The following is a 19661-nucleotide window of genomic DNA, read 5'->3' as shown; positions in this document are numbered from 1 at the left end:
TTTGTGACGGGTCCCGGTGCCTTCACTTGCAAAACAATACAATAACTTTCTGGTGTGCGGCACTCGGAAATGAAATAATGAAAGCAGGGTCTCAGCAACGTTTCAGTTTAATTAAAAACTGTTTTCAAGCCAACATGTGAACAGAGAAGTGACTTACCTAAATACCATAGCTTGCCACCTTACCCGACGAAGGAGCCCACCTCTGGAGCGTGTTGTGAAATAATGAAAGCAACGCTGCAGAGGTGGGCTCCTTCGTCGGGTAAGGTGGCAAGCTATGGTATTTAGGTAAGTCACTTCTCTGTTCACATGTTGGCTTGAAAACAGTTTTTAATTAAACTGAAACGTTGCTGAGACCCTGCTTTCATTATTTCATTTCCGAGTGCCGCACACCAGAAAGTTATTATATATATATATGTATATATATATATATATATATATATATATATATATATTTATTTTAAATAATTCTATTTCTGTCTCTCTGTCACTGAAGATACACTTGTATTTGTGAGGTACAGAACGATTATATTATCACATCTAGTGGTTGACAGTGTTTAAGAGAATTTTAGACAGAATTTAGACAGAATTCGGAGCTCAGTTCTATAATTACACTCCTCAGTGTATGTGACTAGTTATACAGAATAGAAATTCACAATATATTTATTTATTTTTTATTTACAGTTTCTTATAACTGATGACAACACTAAAAGAACAAACTGGGTAAAATAGACAGACATAGAGGTTGGAGGGCCCTGGTGCAAGCTTACAATCTACAGTATAGTAAAAAAAAATATTTTGTATCCCAATTGCACACTTTTTTTGGGAAAATGGCCAAAACCATGTGCACTGCAGGTGGAGCAGATGTGACCTGTGCAGAGAGAGTTAAATTTTGGTGGGGTGTGCTGAAACTGAAATCTACATTGAGGTGTAAAAATAATGCAGCCAGTATTTACCCTGCACAGACACAAAATAGAAACATAGAATTTGACGGCAGATAAGAACCACTTGGCCCATCTAGTCTGCCCCTTTTTTAAACATGTTACCTCAAACCATATTTGATCCTTAATTTTTTGTAAGGATATCAATATGCCTATCCCAAGCATGTTTAAATTGTACTACTGTATTTGCCTCTACCACCTCTGATGGGAGGCTATTCCACTTATCTACTACTCTTTCTGTGAAGTAATTCTTCCTCAAATTTCCCTGAATCTTCCTCCCTCTAGTTTTAGTGCATGTCCTCTTGTTCTGCTGCTCCTCTTCCTGTGAAGAATGTCTCCCACCTGTACCTTGTTAAAGCCCTTGATATATTTGAAAGTTTCTATCATGTCCCTCCTTCCCCTTCTCTGTTCCAAAGTATACATATTAAGATATTTTAGTCTTTCCTGGTACCTTTTGTGATGTAGGCCATGCACCATTTTATTTGCCCTTCTTTGTAGAGTCTCTAATGTATTCATATCCTTCTGGAGATATGACCTCCAGAACTGAACACAGTACTCTAGATGAGGTCGTACAAATTACATTATTACTTCTTTCTTTCTACTGCTGATACCTCTCCCTATGCAACCAAGCATCTGACTTGCCTTCTTCATTGCTTTGTTACATTTCCTACCTGCCTTTAAGTCCCCTGAAATAGTGACACCTAGATCTCTCTCTTCCTCAGTAGTTTCCATTATAATACCATTTATACTATATTTAGTCTTGGTATTTTTGAGACCCAAGTGCATGATTTTGCATTTTTTTGGCATTAAACTGTAGTTGCCATGCTCTTGACCATTCGTCTAATCTACCTAGATCATCAATCCTTTGCTTTGCCCCTCCTGGTGTGTCTACCCTGTTGCATACCTTTGTGTCATCTGCAAAAAGGCACATTTTACCCTCAATTCCATTTGCAATATCACCAATAAAGATATTAAAAAGCACTGGTCCAAGTACAGATCCCTGGGGTACCCCACTTGTAACCCTTCCCTCCTTTGACTGTACTCCATTTACTACAACTCTCTGTTTTCTGTCCTTCAGCCACGCTCTTATCCATTCAAACTATTGGCTGTGCGATAGAAAGTATCATTACCAACTGTGTTACAGCTTGGTATGGTAATTGTACAATGCAGGAGCGTAAGAAGCTGCAGCGGGTGGTTAGAATGTCCGAATGGATTGTGGGGACTACATTACCATCATTGGAAGTCATTCAGCGGAAGCGATGTTTGCGCCGTGCGAACAACATTGTAAGGGATCCGACGCACCCAGCACATGGCCTATTTACATTGTTGCCATCGGGCAAGCGTTTTAGATGTCTTAGAAATAGGACTAGCAGATTGAGGAATAGTTTCTATCCCTCAGCTGTTTTAGCATTGAATACTGGCTAGTGTTATTAATAGTTTTTAGGCAGAATATACCTTCTTTTATGTATTATATTAGTATGTATTGTATTGTGTAATGTATTGTAGTTTGTGTAATTGTACGTAATGTTGACTGGATTACGGTTTGGATGTTAAAACTGAATTTTGTTGTCCTGTCATGGGGCAATGACAATAAATGAATCTGAATCTGAATCTGAATATTTTAAAATCCAATCCCAAGCTTACAAGTTTATTTAACAGTCTGAGATGTGGGACATTGTCAAAAGCCTTAGTAAAGTTAAGATAAGCTACTTCTACAGCCCCAACTTGATCTATTACTTTAGTCACCCAGTCAAAAAAGTCAATAAGATTTGTTTGACATGATCTTCCCCCAGTAAACCCATGCTGTTTCGGATCCTGTAAATTGCTGGTTTTGAGATATTCTACAACTCTTTGTTTTAAGAGTTTTTCCATCAATTTCCCTACTACTGATGTAAGGCTCACTGGTCGATAGGTGCTTACCTCTTCCTTGCTTCCACTTTTGTGCAGTGGGACTACATTCACTGTTTTCCAGTCCTCTGGAATTACTCCAGTAGCTTGTGACTGGTTGAATAATTCTGTTATTGGATTTACCAGCTCCCCTTTAAGCTCTTTTAGTATCCTTGGATGTATCTCACCTGGCCACATTGATTTATACACTTTCAGTTTTGAGAGTTCTGTGAGGACTTTCTCCTCTGTAAATGTACTTGTTTCTCCCTCAGTTTTCTGGCTATACTTTCAACTTAACTGTGATCCCTTCCCCTCTCTTTAAGCAGTGAATACTGAGCAGAAATAAATATTAATATGTTCTGCTATTACATTGTCCCCCTCAAGAAGACTTCCACTCTCTGGGCCTTATTCTAGTTCACTCTTTCTGACAAAATCCTTCTTAGATGGACAAAACCATGTGCACTGCAGGTGGGGCAGATGTTACTTGTGCAGAACGAATTAGATTTGGGTGGGGTTTTACTTCAAAGTGAGATCTATATTGCAGTGTAAATATAAAGCAGCCAGTATTTACCCTGCACAGAAACAAAATAACTCACCCAAATCTAATTCTCTCTGCACATTTTACATCTGCCCCACCTGCAGTGCACATGGTTTTGTCCATCTAAGAAGGATTTTGTCAGAAAGAGTGAACTAGAATAAGGCCCTCTGTCTTTAGTCTTATTATTCCACTTTTTGTTTTTCTCCTTTCATTTAAGTTATATACCTAAAAAAGTTTTCCCCCCTTTACCCACTGACTGGGCCATTTTCTCTTCAGCCTGTGCTTTTGCACATCTGATTACCTTCTTAGCCTCCTTCTGTCTAACAAGATACACCTCTTTATCCTCATTATTCTGCGTCTGCTTAAATTTCTTAAAGGCCAACTTTTTTGCTTTCACAATACTTGCTACATCTTTCAGCAAACCACAATGGCTTCCTTTTCCTTGTGTTTTTCCTAACTCTTTTGACACAAAGGGCCGTATTCTAGTTCACTCTTTCTGACAAAATCCTTCTTAGATTGACAAATGCATGTGCACTCTAGGTGGGGCAGATGTTACTTGTGCAGAGAGAATTAGGTTTGGGTGGGGTTTTACTTCAAAGTGAGATCTATATTGCAGTGTAAAAATAAAGCAGCCAGTATTTACCCTGCACAGAAATAATCTAACTCACCCAAATCTAATTATCTCTGCACATTTTACATCTGCCCCCCTGCAGTGCACATGGTTTTGTCCATCTAAGAAGGAATTTGTCAGAAAGAATGAACTATGTTCTGTTGCTTTCAGTATTGCTCTTTTTTATTTTACCCACTTCTCCTGCACTCCTTCCAAGTTCCTCCACTCTGCCAAAGAATCCCTGGTCCTTGTGTAGTTTCATGGCGCCAGCATGGCGCCGTGCTACTTCCGGTTTCTAAGCTCGGCAAACTATCTAAAATAAACTAACTTAACTCCATGCCAATATGGATAGTTCATAACCCCACTATCCATGTTGGCATGGAGTTGATTTTAGATAGCGTGGTGAGCGTAGCGAGCCACCGAGCCTGCAGCGTGGGCGAGCGGGGCGAGCGAAGCGAGCCCCGCAAGGGGACTCAGACGCACGACGCCATGCTGGCGCCGTGAAACTACACAAGTACCGAATCCCTTACAGAGTTTCCCATCTCTACAAAATCAGCCTTTCTAAAATCAAACACCTTTGTTTTTGTGTACGATGAGTCTTTATTTTGAACCATACTACTTGATGGTCACTGGATCACAGGTTTTCACCCACATTTACATCAGATATTCTGTCACCATTTGTAAGTATTAAGTCTAATATTGCGTCCTTGCGAGTGGGCTCCCTCACCAATTGCTGGAGGGATGCTCCTTGCAAGGAATTCAGAATGTCCCTACGTCTGGTGGAACTTGCAACAGGCAGCTCCCAGTTTACATGAGGTAGATTAAAGTCTCACATGATTATCACCTCTCCTTTTAATGACATTTTATTGATGTCCAGCAATAGGCTCTTGTCTAGTTCCTCTTCCTGACCTGGCGGTCTGTAGATCACCCCTATACGAAGAATCGCCTTCTCCCCTGTTTCTATGGTCACCCAAAGGGCCTCAGTTTTTACTTCAATACTTTGTATTAAGGTAGTCTTTATGCTTTTTTTTACGTATATTGCAACCCCTCCTCCGATTCCTCCCATTCTGTCCTTCCTAAATAAAGTATATCCTGGTAAGCTACATGCTTGGTTTGAAAAATGACAGGTAAGAGCTGATTGGCCGGTGATAAAAACCAGACAGTTTATCACTTCACTAAGCTTAATAAATCTGCCCCTCAGTGTGCAATTGGGATACAAAATGTTTTTCCTAACCAGAATTACCCCTTCCTTTTAGCACCTGATTGACATCACAATCTGATTGAGCAGCTCGCCAATAAATGTGTTCTGTAATCTACAATCGCTACAATCTTCTGTCTCTATATCAGGGTTGCCTACCTGACCCTCTCCTTCAGGGAGAAAATGCTCTGTTCCTGGACTTCCCTGGTAATGTATGATTGCCACCACCTGTGGGGAGCTATGTAATTGATAAGAAAGGTGTTTCCCCACAGGTAATGGCAATCATACATTACCAGGGAAGTCCAGGTACAGAGCATTTTCTCCCTGAAGGAGAGGGTCAGGTAGGCATCCCTGCTCTATATAAGAACAAACCAGTGACAGTGGCATGTGATCAACTCACAGAACATCAGTCTCTAGTCTACGCTTTTACACAGTGACTTCTGCCCTTCTTTGTATGGTTCTGTTATGTGGCTCTGGTCCTAAATCAGAATGGATCGCTAATTTGAGAAGTTCTAGATGACTGCAAATAGATAGCCTCTGCCCAGACAGACTCTGAGCCAGATGTATCAAGCTTCAAAAAGTGATACATTGGAGAGTGATAAAAAACCAGCCAATCGGCTCTTAATTGTCATTTCTCAAAACTGGCGTGTAACATGACAGTTTAGGAGCTGATTGGCTAGTTGTTTATAAGTCTCCATTTTATCACTTTTTGAAGCTTAATACATCTGGCCCAGAATAAGAAAACACCCCATGCAAATCTGCTAATGAATTGTGAGACTATCGAATATCACTATCCACTTGCAGATCCATACGCAAATCCCGAAACAGTTTTTGCCATCTTTGTAAATCATACCCTCCAACATGATACATTCCATTCGGTAAACAATGCTCTGTTCCTGGACGTCCCTGGTAATGTATGATTGCCAGCACCTGTGTGGAACTAGGTAATTGAAGAGAAGGGTGTTTCAACACAGGTGATGGCAATCATACATTACCAGGGACGTCCAGGAACAGAGCATTGTGTACCGAATGGAATGGGTCATGTTGGAGGGTATGGTAAATGTGAGTAGCTCTGAGGCTGCAGTTACTTAAACAAGATTAACGATTCCGGCGCTGACATTACAGACCCTCCCGTGAAACGCTTGGGCGGCCTGCACACCCAGAAAACAGCAGGTTACCAGCCCGAAACGCTGATTCCTGTCAGTCAAGATCCGGCCACATTGTGTTTACGATCCATGCGCATTTTCTGTTGCTATTTTCCCTCACAACTGCGCAATGCATACGGTATGCATGCACATTCATTCGATGATCGCTCAATTTGCGAATTCTCAGAATGCCGAATTAGGTCCTCTAAGCGAAGTTGTATCATGTGTGCAAGTTACCATAGACGCTGTCTCACCTGTTGCTTCCATTGCTCAAAACATACTCCATCTTGGAATGCAGCCGTCAGGCTCTGCCTTAGTTTTGCCATCCCACCAAGACAGAATGAAAGTCGCTGTTACCACAGATAACATCTCTTCCAGGAAAGAAGATAGCTGTTTGGCAACTGAAATAGATGAGTTCTGTTAGAGGCTTCCAGTGGTTATGCCTCGTACATCTCCTCATTTATACGTTCAGGTGAGGCATGTAACATCACTGGCGTCTTACAGCCTGGGGACAGTACAGCACAGTGATCTACAGAGACTGTACTCAGTCACCTATGGGAGTAATGGAACAGTGCAGCAAATATATACTTTTATATCCCAAAGCAATCCTACAATTATATGTATTTACCACAGTTTGCCTATGGAATGTGTTTGGTTTGGTCAGAGGGGCAAACATGCATACAATTTTTTTAGGCGTTCCGGTATTTTAAAATTAATGACACTAATGGCAAAAAAGTGATATATCTACAGCGGTAAAAAAAAATATATATAAGTTTTAATAGAATGAGACATTTAGACCCACAAGTTCCTCAGACAAGCAAGGGGCCACGATTCAAGCTGCGTGGGACACGAGAGATAGTGGCAGGGAATAAGATAAGTCCCAGAGGCAGAGGGGCATAACTCCCAGAGACAATGGAGACACCAGCCTACGGGGTCTGAGCTCTGAAGGGGCACCTGAGTGTACAGCAGCAGCTGTGTGGTTCACTGCAGGATCCAAGTGTGACCACTAGTCTTCCAACACAGGTTTGAGATGCATCTGTTGCTGCTGCAGAGTTGATTGGCTCTGTCCCAGGAGCCCTGCTAATACCTGCAATAGGTGAAAAATATCACTCAGAAGCTGTCCCAGGAGCCCTGCTAATAACTGCAATAGGTGAAAAATAACGCTCGGAAGCTGTCCCAGGAGCCCTGCTAATACCTGCAGTAGGTGAACAATATCGCTCAGAAGCTGTCCCAGGAGCCCTGCTAATACCTGCAATAGGTGAAAAATATCGCTCAGAAGCTGTCCCAGGAGCCCTGCTAATACCTGCAATAGGTGAACAATATCACTCAGAAGCTGTCCCAGGAGCCCTGCTAAAGGTGAACAACATTGCTCAGAAGCTGTCCCAGGAGCCCTGCTAATACCTGCAATAGGTGAACAATATCACTCAGAAGCTGTCCCAGGAGCCCTGCTAATACCTGCAGTAGGTGAACAATATCGCACAGAAGCTGTCCCAGGAGCCCTGCTAATACCTGCAGTAGGTGAACAATATCGCTCAGAAGCTGGCCCAGGAGCCCTGCTAATACCTGCAGTAGGTGAACAATATCGCTCAGAAGCTGTCCCAGGAGCCCTGCTTATACCTGCAGTAGGTGAACAATATCGCTCAAAAGACCCTTTTTTGAGTGTGTTTGTGGTTTAAAGTGACATACACACAGGGCGATTTAAGCCCCATTTCTAAGCGATCTGACTTGATCACTTAGAAATGAAAGACGGATCGCTCTGTGTCCTATAGCAATGGCAATGCGCAGTACCGTGCATCACCATCGCCCACAGAGATTGACAGTGCATGCACTGTCTATTCTGCTTAGATCACAGGGTTTTGCCTATAAGCAGTGGCACCGAGACGTGGGAGGAGTAGTACATTTTTCATACGGGTCTGATGGAGGGTCCCGGGTCCCGCTCCCCCCTCCTGCAGCCATGCACTGTGTGCTGGGCTAGGAGGAAGGCAGCTGCAGTGGCAGCCTGCCAACTTTTTCCTTGAGCAGGTGTCCTGCCCGGCCACCCACAACCCTGCTAAGCTTTTTTATTTAGAGGTGTGGCCATGTCCCCTCCCATTAGTCACACCCCTGTATTTTACCAGGGCCCACAAGTGTCATTTTCTATATCAGCCTTTTTCACGCCAACCTTTTGCCTGTGTCTACCGTTTGACAATATCGTCCTAATCCATCTCAACCTTTTTATGTGTCGACCTTATGACTGTCGATCTAGACACTGTTGAATTAATGATGACATCCTGTCACCAGAATGTCCACATTGGTATCAGATCTATGATGTGAGTTTATGGTAAATACTATACTATACTATAGGTCTAAAATCCATTTTTATGCACTCCTTCAAGCTTTAATGGAATAGCGAAGTATGTCAAATTAACTATAGGATTTTTCTTAAATCTACATGATTGTTATATGCACTATTTAATTTAAAAAAAAATCATTATAAATCAAATGTGGATTTACTAAAAATTTTCAAATATATTTTATTGAATATCGAAAGTTGTGAACAGTACATCTTATGTAAAGAAAATCATAGATAGTACAAATGAGGAACAAATTACCATTTTTCCAATTTTTCCAACAGATTACATCATAAAAGTAAAATAAAATATTATCTCCTCTGGTAATGGAATAATGATGGGGGCGCATCCCTGAATATTATTTTTCCATAAAATGGAGAAAATGCATATAAAGATAAAATATGATTCAATGATGGAACCATTACAATGTAAATAACCATAATACCAGTTAATACAATTAAACAATCTAAAATCAAAATTAACTAAAAAAATTAACTAATCAGACAATGATATAAATAAACAATAAAACAAAACATTTGCCCGCCCTCAAACCAGGCCCATCAACCCATCCATGGACCGATCCAGCCAACCAGCAAGAAATAAAGATAGGGGAGAAAGAGAGCCTACAGAAAGCAAGAAAAATAAAATGAAGAAAAAGTGGGATTAGATCTAAGAATAGAGCTAAAGGGTAACAGGAGGTGTGTTTTGTAAAAGTTGGAGTTGTACCATGAAGTGGATTGGAGGCAGGTTTGAATAGCCAGTTTGTATGAACTGGCAAGGCCTGAATATATTTGTCCCAGCATTTAAACAATGTCGGACTCAAAGATTCTTTGTGTAGTGAAGCTTCCAATCAATCCATGGTAAATAGGAAAAGCAGTCGTGAAGTTGCTATATCCAGTGAAGATGGAAAGTCATGAATACATTGTTGAAGGATTACTTTCTTGCCCACTGCTGAGATGAGCCGAAGACGCTGTACATGCTGACCGGAAGCAAGAACCCTGAACTTCCGGTACACAGCGTTCTGCCAGAGAGGACCGCCAACAACTTCAGATGCTGAAGGAAGGTAAAGTTAGGGAAAGACAACAGCCAATACCTCCTAGCGCACTGTAACGGACCACCCGCAGACTCATTCCAACTAAAGCCACGGCACCACAGCATCCACTCCAAAACCCCGTAAAAAGGGCTGTAAACATTTTTACAAAACCGCAAAAGTCTTTTAAACATAATCCACATGTTTGTATGTTTTTATAAAGAACGGCATGCACAATTACTATTATTATTATTATGATTTTTAATTATTTTTCATTGTTAAATACATAATCAAGCGCTCTATTTTTCCCTTTCATGATACGTTTTTTATCATGTTTTGGGATAGATGGTTGATCAGCCACATGGCCAAATAATGCCCAAGACTCAGTTCATTGAAACAATAACTTTAAATAGACCTTGGCTTGCCAAAAGGTTTTTATGTGAGAACAATTCCAGAGACAGTGAAAAAGGTCAGCTTCAAGTGTGTAGCATTTGGGCAACCGGATCTCTCTACGGTGACCATTAGGTAACATCTCTTGGTGGAGAAATTTTTTTGTAGAGCATCTCCTGATGCTCTACAAAAGGAACTAGACGGGATAAGTTTAAGGTTCAATAAAAATGTACGTAAGATGGCATCAGGGTCAAGGGTAGAGGATTGTAAGGCCCATTTAGTAAGCACCGAGAGCTCTGTTGGAACTAATTCTGTATTAATACAGGCATATATAGTAGATATGGAGGGTGACATTTAATGAGATGCGAAAATGTGATTTGTGCGATTTTTAGTAAAAAAAAAACGGCCGAAATCGCACGTTTTTACAAATTCGCATATTTAATGAGATGCGAAAAACAATTTTTTTGCCGCGAAATCTCACATTCTAAAGGTGCGATTTTTAGTAACGCCGGAACTCGCATCCAGATGTTTTCCCATTGAAAAGTATACTAATCACATATTTAATGAGATGCGAGTTGTATTGTATTCGGGAAAATGTGTCTAAAAATCGCCACACATGCAGACCAGGTTCTGACAGGCGAATTGGCCAGAACCCTGCACAGATCATTAAAATCTGGGGGTCCCCCATATTTTGAAACCAGCACCGGGCTCCAACAGCCCACGGTGTCATGCCACAGCCGGGGGACACTTTTTACATAAGGTCCCCCAGCCGAACCATGAGCACCGTGGCTGGTCAGCCTTGGACGGGGTCCCTTGGGGAGTGGGGACCCCCCAATAAAGGGGTCCCCCCTGGCTTCACCCATCCAGGGTCCCAGTGCTACAGAGGCTGCTAGTGTGGTTGGTCAATGCATCTCCATGGAGATGCATAGCTCATCCGTGATTGGCTGAGCTATGCGCCTCCATGGAGACGCATCGAGCCAAAGATGCTAGCAGCCTCTGTAGCGCTGGGACAGCGCTATGAAAGCTGTTAGCAGCACCGAAGAAAGGGGGGTGATGGCTCTGGAGAAGGGAGGACAGCGCTGGATCCTGGGTCGGTAAATAGATTGGTGTAAAAGTGAGGTGTGTGTGTCTGAAGTTCTACTTTTCTGTGTGTGTGTGTTTTATTTTAACATTATTTTTACAGGTGGACTTGTGGATCGCCAAGTCCCATCATGCGGGGGAGGCCTGCTGGCACTTGTAGTTCACCTGTATAAAGCAATGTTATGAATGAGTGTTTTAACCCTATCAGGTCAGCGTCCAAAGCCCTGGGATGCCAGTGAAAGCCCCGGGCTTCAGCCCTGGACAGGTGAAGCCTGAGGGGGACCCCTTTATTGAGGGGGTCCCCACTCCCCCAGGTACCCCGTCCAAGGCTGACCAGCCACAGTGCTCATGGTTCGGCCGGGGGACCTTATGTAAAAAGTGTCCTCCGGCTGTGGCATGACACCACGGGCTGTTGGAGCCCAGTGCTGGTTTCAAAATATGGGGGGCCCCCAGATTTTTGGAACCAGGACCGGTCCAAGAGTCCGGGGCTGGTTTCAGAAATACGGGGGACCCCTACTCTTTTTGTCCCTCATTTTTGGAACCAGGTCCAGCTCAATGAGCCTGGGGCTGGTTACAGTATACTCAGGAGGGGGGACCTCACACCATTTTTTTTTTTAACACAAATTCTCTAATTTTCATGACTAAAAAGCTCACATTTTCATGACTAAAAATCGCCCATTATCGCACTTAATCGCACATTTATTTCCGGAATATGGAGCTTATTAAATATGCGATTTTAAAAATGCTATAATGGACAATTTTGAAAAGTTGCTAAAACTCTCATCCTATTAAACGTCCCCCGGAGTGTGTTTTAGTGCGGATGACAGAGTCTAAGGGATTTGTGATATCTCGGGACTGAAGTTTAGATAGAACAGATTTTAAATAGGGTGTGGCTTGAAAATAAGCAAATTTATGGCGGGGGAGGAGGTGTAAGTGTTGTACAGTCTCATCAAAAGTAAGTGGGATATTAGATGTATTTAGTAAGTGTTGCAAACATAAAATCCCAGAAAAGCACCATGTTGTAAAAGGAGACATAGCTTTGCCGTGCTGGAACTCCAAATTTCCATCAATAGGAAGAGACATATTAAGCTATCTTACAATAATTAAAATAATTAAATTACACAATATTTTCATTTTGCTTTTCCTTTACAGTTTAATATGTACAAGATGGCTGTTATTGGCAAAGAAGCAAAGCCACCACAACACAATAATTTTTTAAATTCAATAATCTTTATTTCATCTTTTTTCATATAAAATTTACAAATATCCCACAACATTACATTCACATTAACATACAATACGTACATACATACATACATAAATAACATACAAAGATTTAACATGTAGACATTACCAAGTCACTTTATTGTGCCATTATATATATTTTTTTATTTTTTTTGTTGCCGTGCTCTAATTTCTTGCTCTCCTGTTTCACTTAATCTTGTCACATTGATGTCGCTCACTACTTATAATCTATTTTAGGCTACTAATAATTCATCTCCCATAGTTGTTAATTGCGATTTCCCCCACCTGTCCCACTTATCATGAAATTTCTTGCGTGAATTTCTAGAGTATTACATATATTTTTCATGTTTCATCACCTCATTGACCAGTGCTCTCCATTTTGCAAGCACTGGGTGTTTAGTCGAAAACCACACCCTGGCTATTATTAATTTCGCCAGTGTAATTAAGCTAATAACGTATGGATAGAGCATTGGTGAATTATCTCCCCCTATTTCCAGCCCCAGTAGGCAGGCTCTAGGGTTCAATTGGGTAATTGCAGGGATTGTCAGTCTAAGGTCTTCCCATACCTGCTCCCAGAAATGGTACACCTTTGGGCAGTCCCACACCATATGTTGGAACCCTGCTTCTGGTGTAGCACATCTTGGGCATCTATCATCTGCTCTCAATCCAGCCCTATGCATTCCCACTGGAGTACGATATATCCTGTGCATTATATAGAAGTGGATTTGCTGATATCTAACAGAAGCCGTCGCATATCTAATAATTCCCAGTATATCTTCCCACTCCTCTACTGTCAATGGACCCACATCTGCCTCCCACTTTAGTTTCAGTCTTTCCAGTGAGGGTTGGTACTGTGTGTTATTAATGATTTTATATAGTCTAGATACACGACCCGTAATAATAATACATACAGTAAGTTAAATTGTCTTAAATCAGAATGGTTATCCCAATATTTGCTCTTCTTAAAGCGTTCCTCACCTCCTTGTTTCTCAAACAGTAAATAAAAGGATTCAACAATGGAGGTAGAACACTATATAGAACAGACGACACTCGGACAATAACAAAGGTATCTCCAGAAATGGGACCATTGTAGTTGAAAATTCCTGTTATGTAAAAGATGGCAACAACAATGAGGTGTGAGGAACATGTAGAAAAGACTTTTTGTCTTCTTGAAGAAGAGCGGATCCTCACGATTGCGGAGATGATATGTATGTATGAGTAAAGCACAAGTAGAAATGGAAACATCCCTAGAAAAACAGTGACAATATGTAGCACCACCTGGCTGCTCTCTATTTTGCTACAAGCTGCTTCTAGCATGGGAAGAACATCACAAAAGTAATGGTGAATCTGTCGATCTTCACAAAAGGTCAGTTCCAAAGTCATCAATGTGTGAAAGGTGGAGTTAAAAAATCCACAGACCCAGCAAGCTGCCACAAAATATGAGCAGAACATCTTATTCATAATGAGCAGATAGTGCAGCGGGATACATATCGCCACGTATCTGTCATAGGCCATGGCAGCTAGGAGAAGACATTCCGCTCCTCCAAACAACACAAAGAAATAGAGCTGTGTAAAACATCTTTTGAAGGAAATTTTCCGGTTGCCCGTTATAGCATTGACCAGCATAGCCGGGAGAGTGACTGTAGCGTAGCACACATCTAGTAGGGATAAGCAACTTAGGAAAAAGTACATTGGTGTCTGTAGATGGCGGTCAACCCGAATAATGCTAAAAACAATAATATTTCCAGTAATTATCATTGTGTATATCAATGCAATTAAAATTGAAGATGTTATCTGTCCTTCAGAAAATCCTAATAGGATAAAATCTTCCAAATAGGTCTTGTTGTTTGATTTCATTTTTTCAATTACTCAATATCTGATGATAGAAAATTATTGAGAAGTGTAGTTAATTTCGCACAATTAGGGTTGAATTTAGTAAGTGTTGGTTTTGTAGTCAATGGCAATCCAATCAGTAACGATGACTGATCAAAGTCTAAACAAAATCTGTATTTACTAAGCATTGATTTAAGGCAGGCGTGGCCAAAACGTTGATTGCGATCTACCGGTAGCTTGCAGAGCTCCTGCAGGTAGATCGCGATCTTCTCTTGAAGTAAAGCAGCTTCTGAAGCCTGAGCCTCTCAAGCAAAGAGAGGCTAAGGGTTCCCAGTAATGCAATGCGCGGCTGACGTAATGACGTCATCCGCGCATCCACGCGCTAGCGTTCTGCATGTGAGCGAGGAGCTTGCTGGATCTGCCAGCAGCACCCCTCTACCTGCAACCACCACTTCAGCATCACAAGCCCCTGTACCTCAGCGATCAAAGGGCAACCACCCCCCACCCACCCCCCCCCCCCCCGATGTGTACTGAAACCCATCAATTACCGCCCTCTCCAGCAACTTTCGGCACCCTGCGATTACCGGTAGCCGCCATAAGGGGGCTTACAGCTGTCACTCCACGGCTGTGCTGTGCCCTGAGGAGCGGTGTTGGCTGCTATATAGGACCATGGACCTCTCTCCCACAGGGCAGCCACATCCCCAGGCACTGCACATGAATGATTTTGCTGAGGAGCATTAACCCTGTGAGAACCCCTCAGGTAAGAGACCTGTCTTTATTCAACATATGTCAGCTGACAATGGGGGGATGGTTGTACTTTGCTGCCCTGTCTGGGTTTATATGTGATAACTAAGCCTGGGAGTTTATGTGCCTAGCCTGTTTACATATGAGTCCTGCCTATGTATGTTTGTGTGTATATATATACACCCTGTGCCTGCGTGTGTATGGGCACTGGCACATGTGAGATTTACAATTAGGCAGGTTGTTTTGCACTGAGAGGGGGTTTCTGCATAGGGGGGTTTTCTGCGCAGGAGAAATTTTGCACAGATGGGGGTTATTCACATGGGGGGCTATTATGCTCTGAAAGGGGGGTATTCTGTACATGGTTGAATTGCATGGGGGGGATAATTGCACTGGAAGGGGAATATTTTGCACAGGGGGAGCGCCGGTAGATCACCGGTAAGTTAATGTACAAAAAGTAGATCCCGGGTTACAAAAGTCTGGCCACGCCTGATTCAAGGCATCAATTGAAATCTGAGGTCAATGTCCATTGAATAGTTTGATGTCTAAAGAGTCCATCAGTTTAACTATTGGGCACTCTCTCAAATCCATATTTAAATCTGATTGTATTTGAGATAAATTATCCCCAAAAACTACCAAAACCGACAAAAACTTCATTGTACTTTTCTATTGGTTAGAAAATATACTGTAACATGCCGTTTTGACATTACAAACATATTCTAAAACACCCCAAACCATGCACATAATATTGTAGATGTAGAATATTGTAGGATGTTTTTGGAGAAGTTTGTTTTATTCTTTATCTTCTGATATTTGTTTTATGTTCTTGTCTGTGATTATTTGAGTGTTGTGATTTTGTTAAGGTTAGTTGGGCGCCCGTTACGAAGTTTGCATAGTGGTGTATTGAGAATACTAATACACCACTATGCTGGCTACGTAAACTACGTAAATTACGCAAATTGCGTAACTGGAGCCCTGCTAACACATAAAGGATCATATGCCCACTATCCATGTCATAACCCCAGTGTCCACGTGGGCGTGGAGTTAATTTTAGAAAGTGTGGCAAGCGTAGCGAGCCACCGAGCCCGAAGCATGGCGAGCGGACGCAGATACGAGTCCCCTCGCGGGGATCGGTGTGCCCGCCACACTTCGGGCTCGGTGGATCACTGTGCTCGCCACACTTTCTAAAATTAACTCCACGCCCATGTGGACACTGGGGTTATGACGTGGATAGTGGGCATATCATTGTGTAAGTCAGGGGTTCCCAAACTTTTTGGAATCATGGAACCCCGAAGCATCAGAATTATTTTGCGGCACCCCTAGGCTACAGGTTTCTCATTGAGAAAGTTAAAAACAAATATTAAGTTAAATATATTGTGTTTATATCTCATCCTTAGGATCAGTAATGTGGTAATAGACAGTATTCACTTCTTCTTGTGCACAATTTGACTATAATGTTAGACATAAATAACTTGAATTGATCCTGGACCACCAACCCAGGGCACCCCTACAAGTCCTCCAAGGCACCCCAGGGTGCCACGGCACACAGTTTGGGAACCCCTGGTGTAAGTGTTTGTTGTGTGTGTGTAATGTGTGTGTAGTGTGCATGATACTTACCATCCACGATGTCCCCGGTGGCTTTAGCACCAACAGTCCCGTCCGCCATGACAGTCAGGCATGTACGCTATTAGCGTAGTGGGATTCGGCATGAAAAGCCGGCAGTCGGGATCCCGGCATTGAAAATCCCGACACCGGAATCCCGAACGCCGAAATCCCGACAAGGGGGGGACGTGGATCGCCCCCCCTTGCGGGCTCGCTGCGCTCGCCACGCAGCGGGCCCGGTGCCTCGCTACGCTCGGCACACTAATTTATTCTCCCTCCAAGGGTGTCGTGGACACCCACGGAGGGAGAAAGTGTCGGGATTTCGGCGTTCGAGATTCCGGCGTCGGGATTTTGAACGCCGGGATCCCGACCGCCGGGATTTAAACTGCATCCCGCGTAGTGCCGCTGGTGGAGCTGGGAAACCATGTGATGCTCCCCCAGCAGTGACTATGCTAAATCGCCGCCAAATATTTGTCTGCAACTATCACTTAGGATGCATCCTAATATTTGTGATTGATTCATAATTTAGCAGTGTATCTGCATCCTAAGTAATAGGTGCAGACAGATATTTGGGACATCAATACCACTTTAAGAATATCCCAAAAAAGTGACAAGTGTCACCCCTCCTTTTAAGAGTTTAAGCAATAAAAGCTATGTTTTAAAATAACACATTATTACAAAATACATCAAATCAAAGTGTGCCCCAGGTCAGACTTAATCAGTCTTCTCTTGCATCTTACCGCAAAACTCCCCTCTTTTCCATACATACATCACAGCCTGGTGAATGTTTGTTTGTTTTATTTTTGAACACTACTTACAGTCATTACATACTTTTGGGCAACAATGTGTGTTAGAAAGTATTTGAAATAAGACTAGGTGCACTCAATTAATTTTTTAAGTTTGTATGCAAAACAAATGTAGAAAATGTTTATTTTTAACTTTTTTTTTTAGAAAAAATAATTTAAATAACTATTTTAAGCATTGCAATATAATACAACATGCTTTTTTTGTTACACAATGGGGTTTATTAATTAAGATACATAACAACCAATCAGAATTGACTTCTTATTTATTTAGCACCTTAATCTAGAAGATAATAGAATCTGATTGGTAGCCAATAGCAAAATACCATATGAATAAAAATCCCAATATAGTAAATAAACACGTGTTTTTAACCCTTTGAGGGCCAACATCTCTGAGCAATCTGCTAAAAATGCCAACGTCGCTCAAATTTGTTATATCAATTCAAATAAAAAAATGTGTAAAAAAATGATTATATTTACCTTACTATACTATAATGAAAAAATGTATAGGTCATTATGATGAATAAAAATGGTTGCTTGGCAATTTTCACACCTATTTTCACAAATTCGCTTGGAACTCAAAGGGTTAAAGAAGAAATCGAATTACTAAAATGACAGCTCAAACCACTTCATACCAATGAAGGCATACCTAAAGCATTTCTAAGACTCAACATTCAACAGGTTAGAAAACTATGGATAATATACCATTCATAGCACAAATGAATACCTGACTATTTCTTCCATATATGTCCTGCAGATAGAGCCGAAGAAGACATGATTAGTCTCCTGCCCCAAAACATACAGTACACCTGGAAGAGATCCCACAGTGGACTTCTTAGAGGCCATAGTTGCACTTGAAAGATGATTTATGGATACACAACTAAAGCAAAATATCTTGAATGTTTTTACCCAGTGGCCCAAATGTCAGCAAGAATTGGATTGCAAGATGCAAAAAGTAATAGTCCCAAATCAATGCAGTAAGGGGGTTAAACAATAATATTTATTGCAACGGAAAACAATTGAGTTGTGTTACGATCTTCCAGTCTTATAATATTGTCATCTTTTAAACCCTCATGTTATACAGATAATGCACACTGAGATCTTACAGCCTGGGGACAGCACAAAGTGGCAATCTACCGAGACTGTATACAATAACCTAGGGGAGTACGGTTCTCCAGAGAACATTTATACTTTTCATCCAAGAGCAATTAGAAAAAAGGAATTCTAAATATGATTTTAAGTATGTTTAATCTTGATTAGACTTGGCGTGGCAGTATGATAGTAACCTATCCCAAATATTCAGAGAGCTTAAGATGTTTCCAATTATTGCAGTGCGTTGGTATTTTGAGTATATAATAAAACAGTGAAAGAACAAACCTTATTTGAATAACCCGGGGTATTTCCGCTATGTAATTCTGATTGAAGAACTAGCAGCTGTTTGAATTGTGCCAATCTCTGGAAGAACCTTTGGTACTCTTTACCTAGAAGGGCGCCAGCGATTGAAATCGCGGTCGTCGGGGGTAAAAATCGCGGTCATCGCGGTCATCGCGGGCATCGCGGGTAAATCGGGATGGCCGCGATGCCCGCGATGACCGCGATCACCGCGATTTTCCCATAGGGAACAATGTTAAAACGGCAGATTGACCGCGATTTTACTGTTAAATATGCCTCAATGGACCCGATTTGGGGCCAAATAGGCAAAATTAACCCTTAAATGTCCCCCCAAATTTTTAACGCCACCCCACGATCCACGCCAACCCGAAGCGTGGCGAGCGCAGCGAGCCCGCGAGGGGCGGCGGTACGCGTCCTCCGAGCTTTTCATGCCCTACTATCCACTAGGGCGTGGTGTGAGAATATAATAGTGTGGCGAGCGCAGCGAGCCACCGAGCCCGAAGAGTGGCGAGCGCAGCGAGCCCCGCGAGGGGACGCGGATACCTTCACAGTTATGCGCGTCCCCTCGCGGGCTTCACAGGTGTCTGTGGCAAGGCGGACACCTGTGAAGCCCGCGAGGGGACGCGTCTACCTGTGAAGGTATCCGCGTCCCCTCGCGGGGCTCGCTGCGCTCGCCACGCTTCGGGCTCGGTGGCTCGCTGCGCTCGCCACACTATTATATTCTCACACCACGCCCTAGTGGATAGTAGGGCATGAAAAGGTCGGAGGACGCGTACCGCCGCCCCTCGCGGGCTCGCTGCGCTCGCCACGCTTCGGGTTGGCGTGGATCGTGGGGTGGCGTTAAAAATTTGGGGGGACATTTAAGGGTTAATGGGCTCTGTGGCCCATTTAACATTGAT

At 42.4% G+C, this 19661-nt stretch overlaps 1 protein-coding gene across 1 annotated transcript; it reads right to left on the bottom strand.

Moving 5' to 3' along the window:
* Window positions 1–13318: 13318 nt before the first annotated feature.
* On the bottom strand, window positions 13319–14248 carry LOC146041589 (olfactory receptor 5V1-like). The gene has a single exon (XM_083161536.1). The coding sequence runs from the start codon at window positions 14246–14248 to the stop codon at window positions 13319–13321; it is 930 nt and encodes a 309-aa protein (XP_083017662.1).
* Window positions 14249–19661: the final 5413 nt, after the last annotated feature.

This window comes from Crinia signifera, chromosome 19, assembly GCF_055691185.1.
Source record: "Crinia signifera chromosome 19, ASM5569118v1, whole genome shotgun sequence".
Taxonomy (NCBI): domain Eukaryota; kingdom Metazoa; phylum Chordata; class Amphibia; order Anura; family Myobatrachidae; genus Crinia; species Crinia signifera.
The sequence above is the reverse complement of the archived record's forward strand: the minus strand, read 5'-3'. Positions and strand labels throughout refer to the sequence as shown.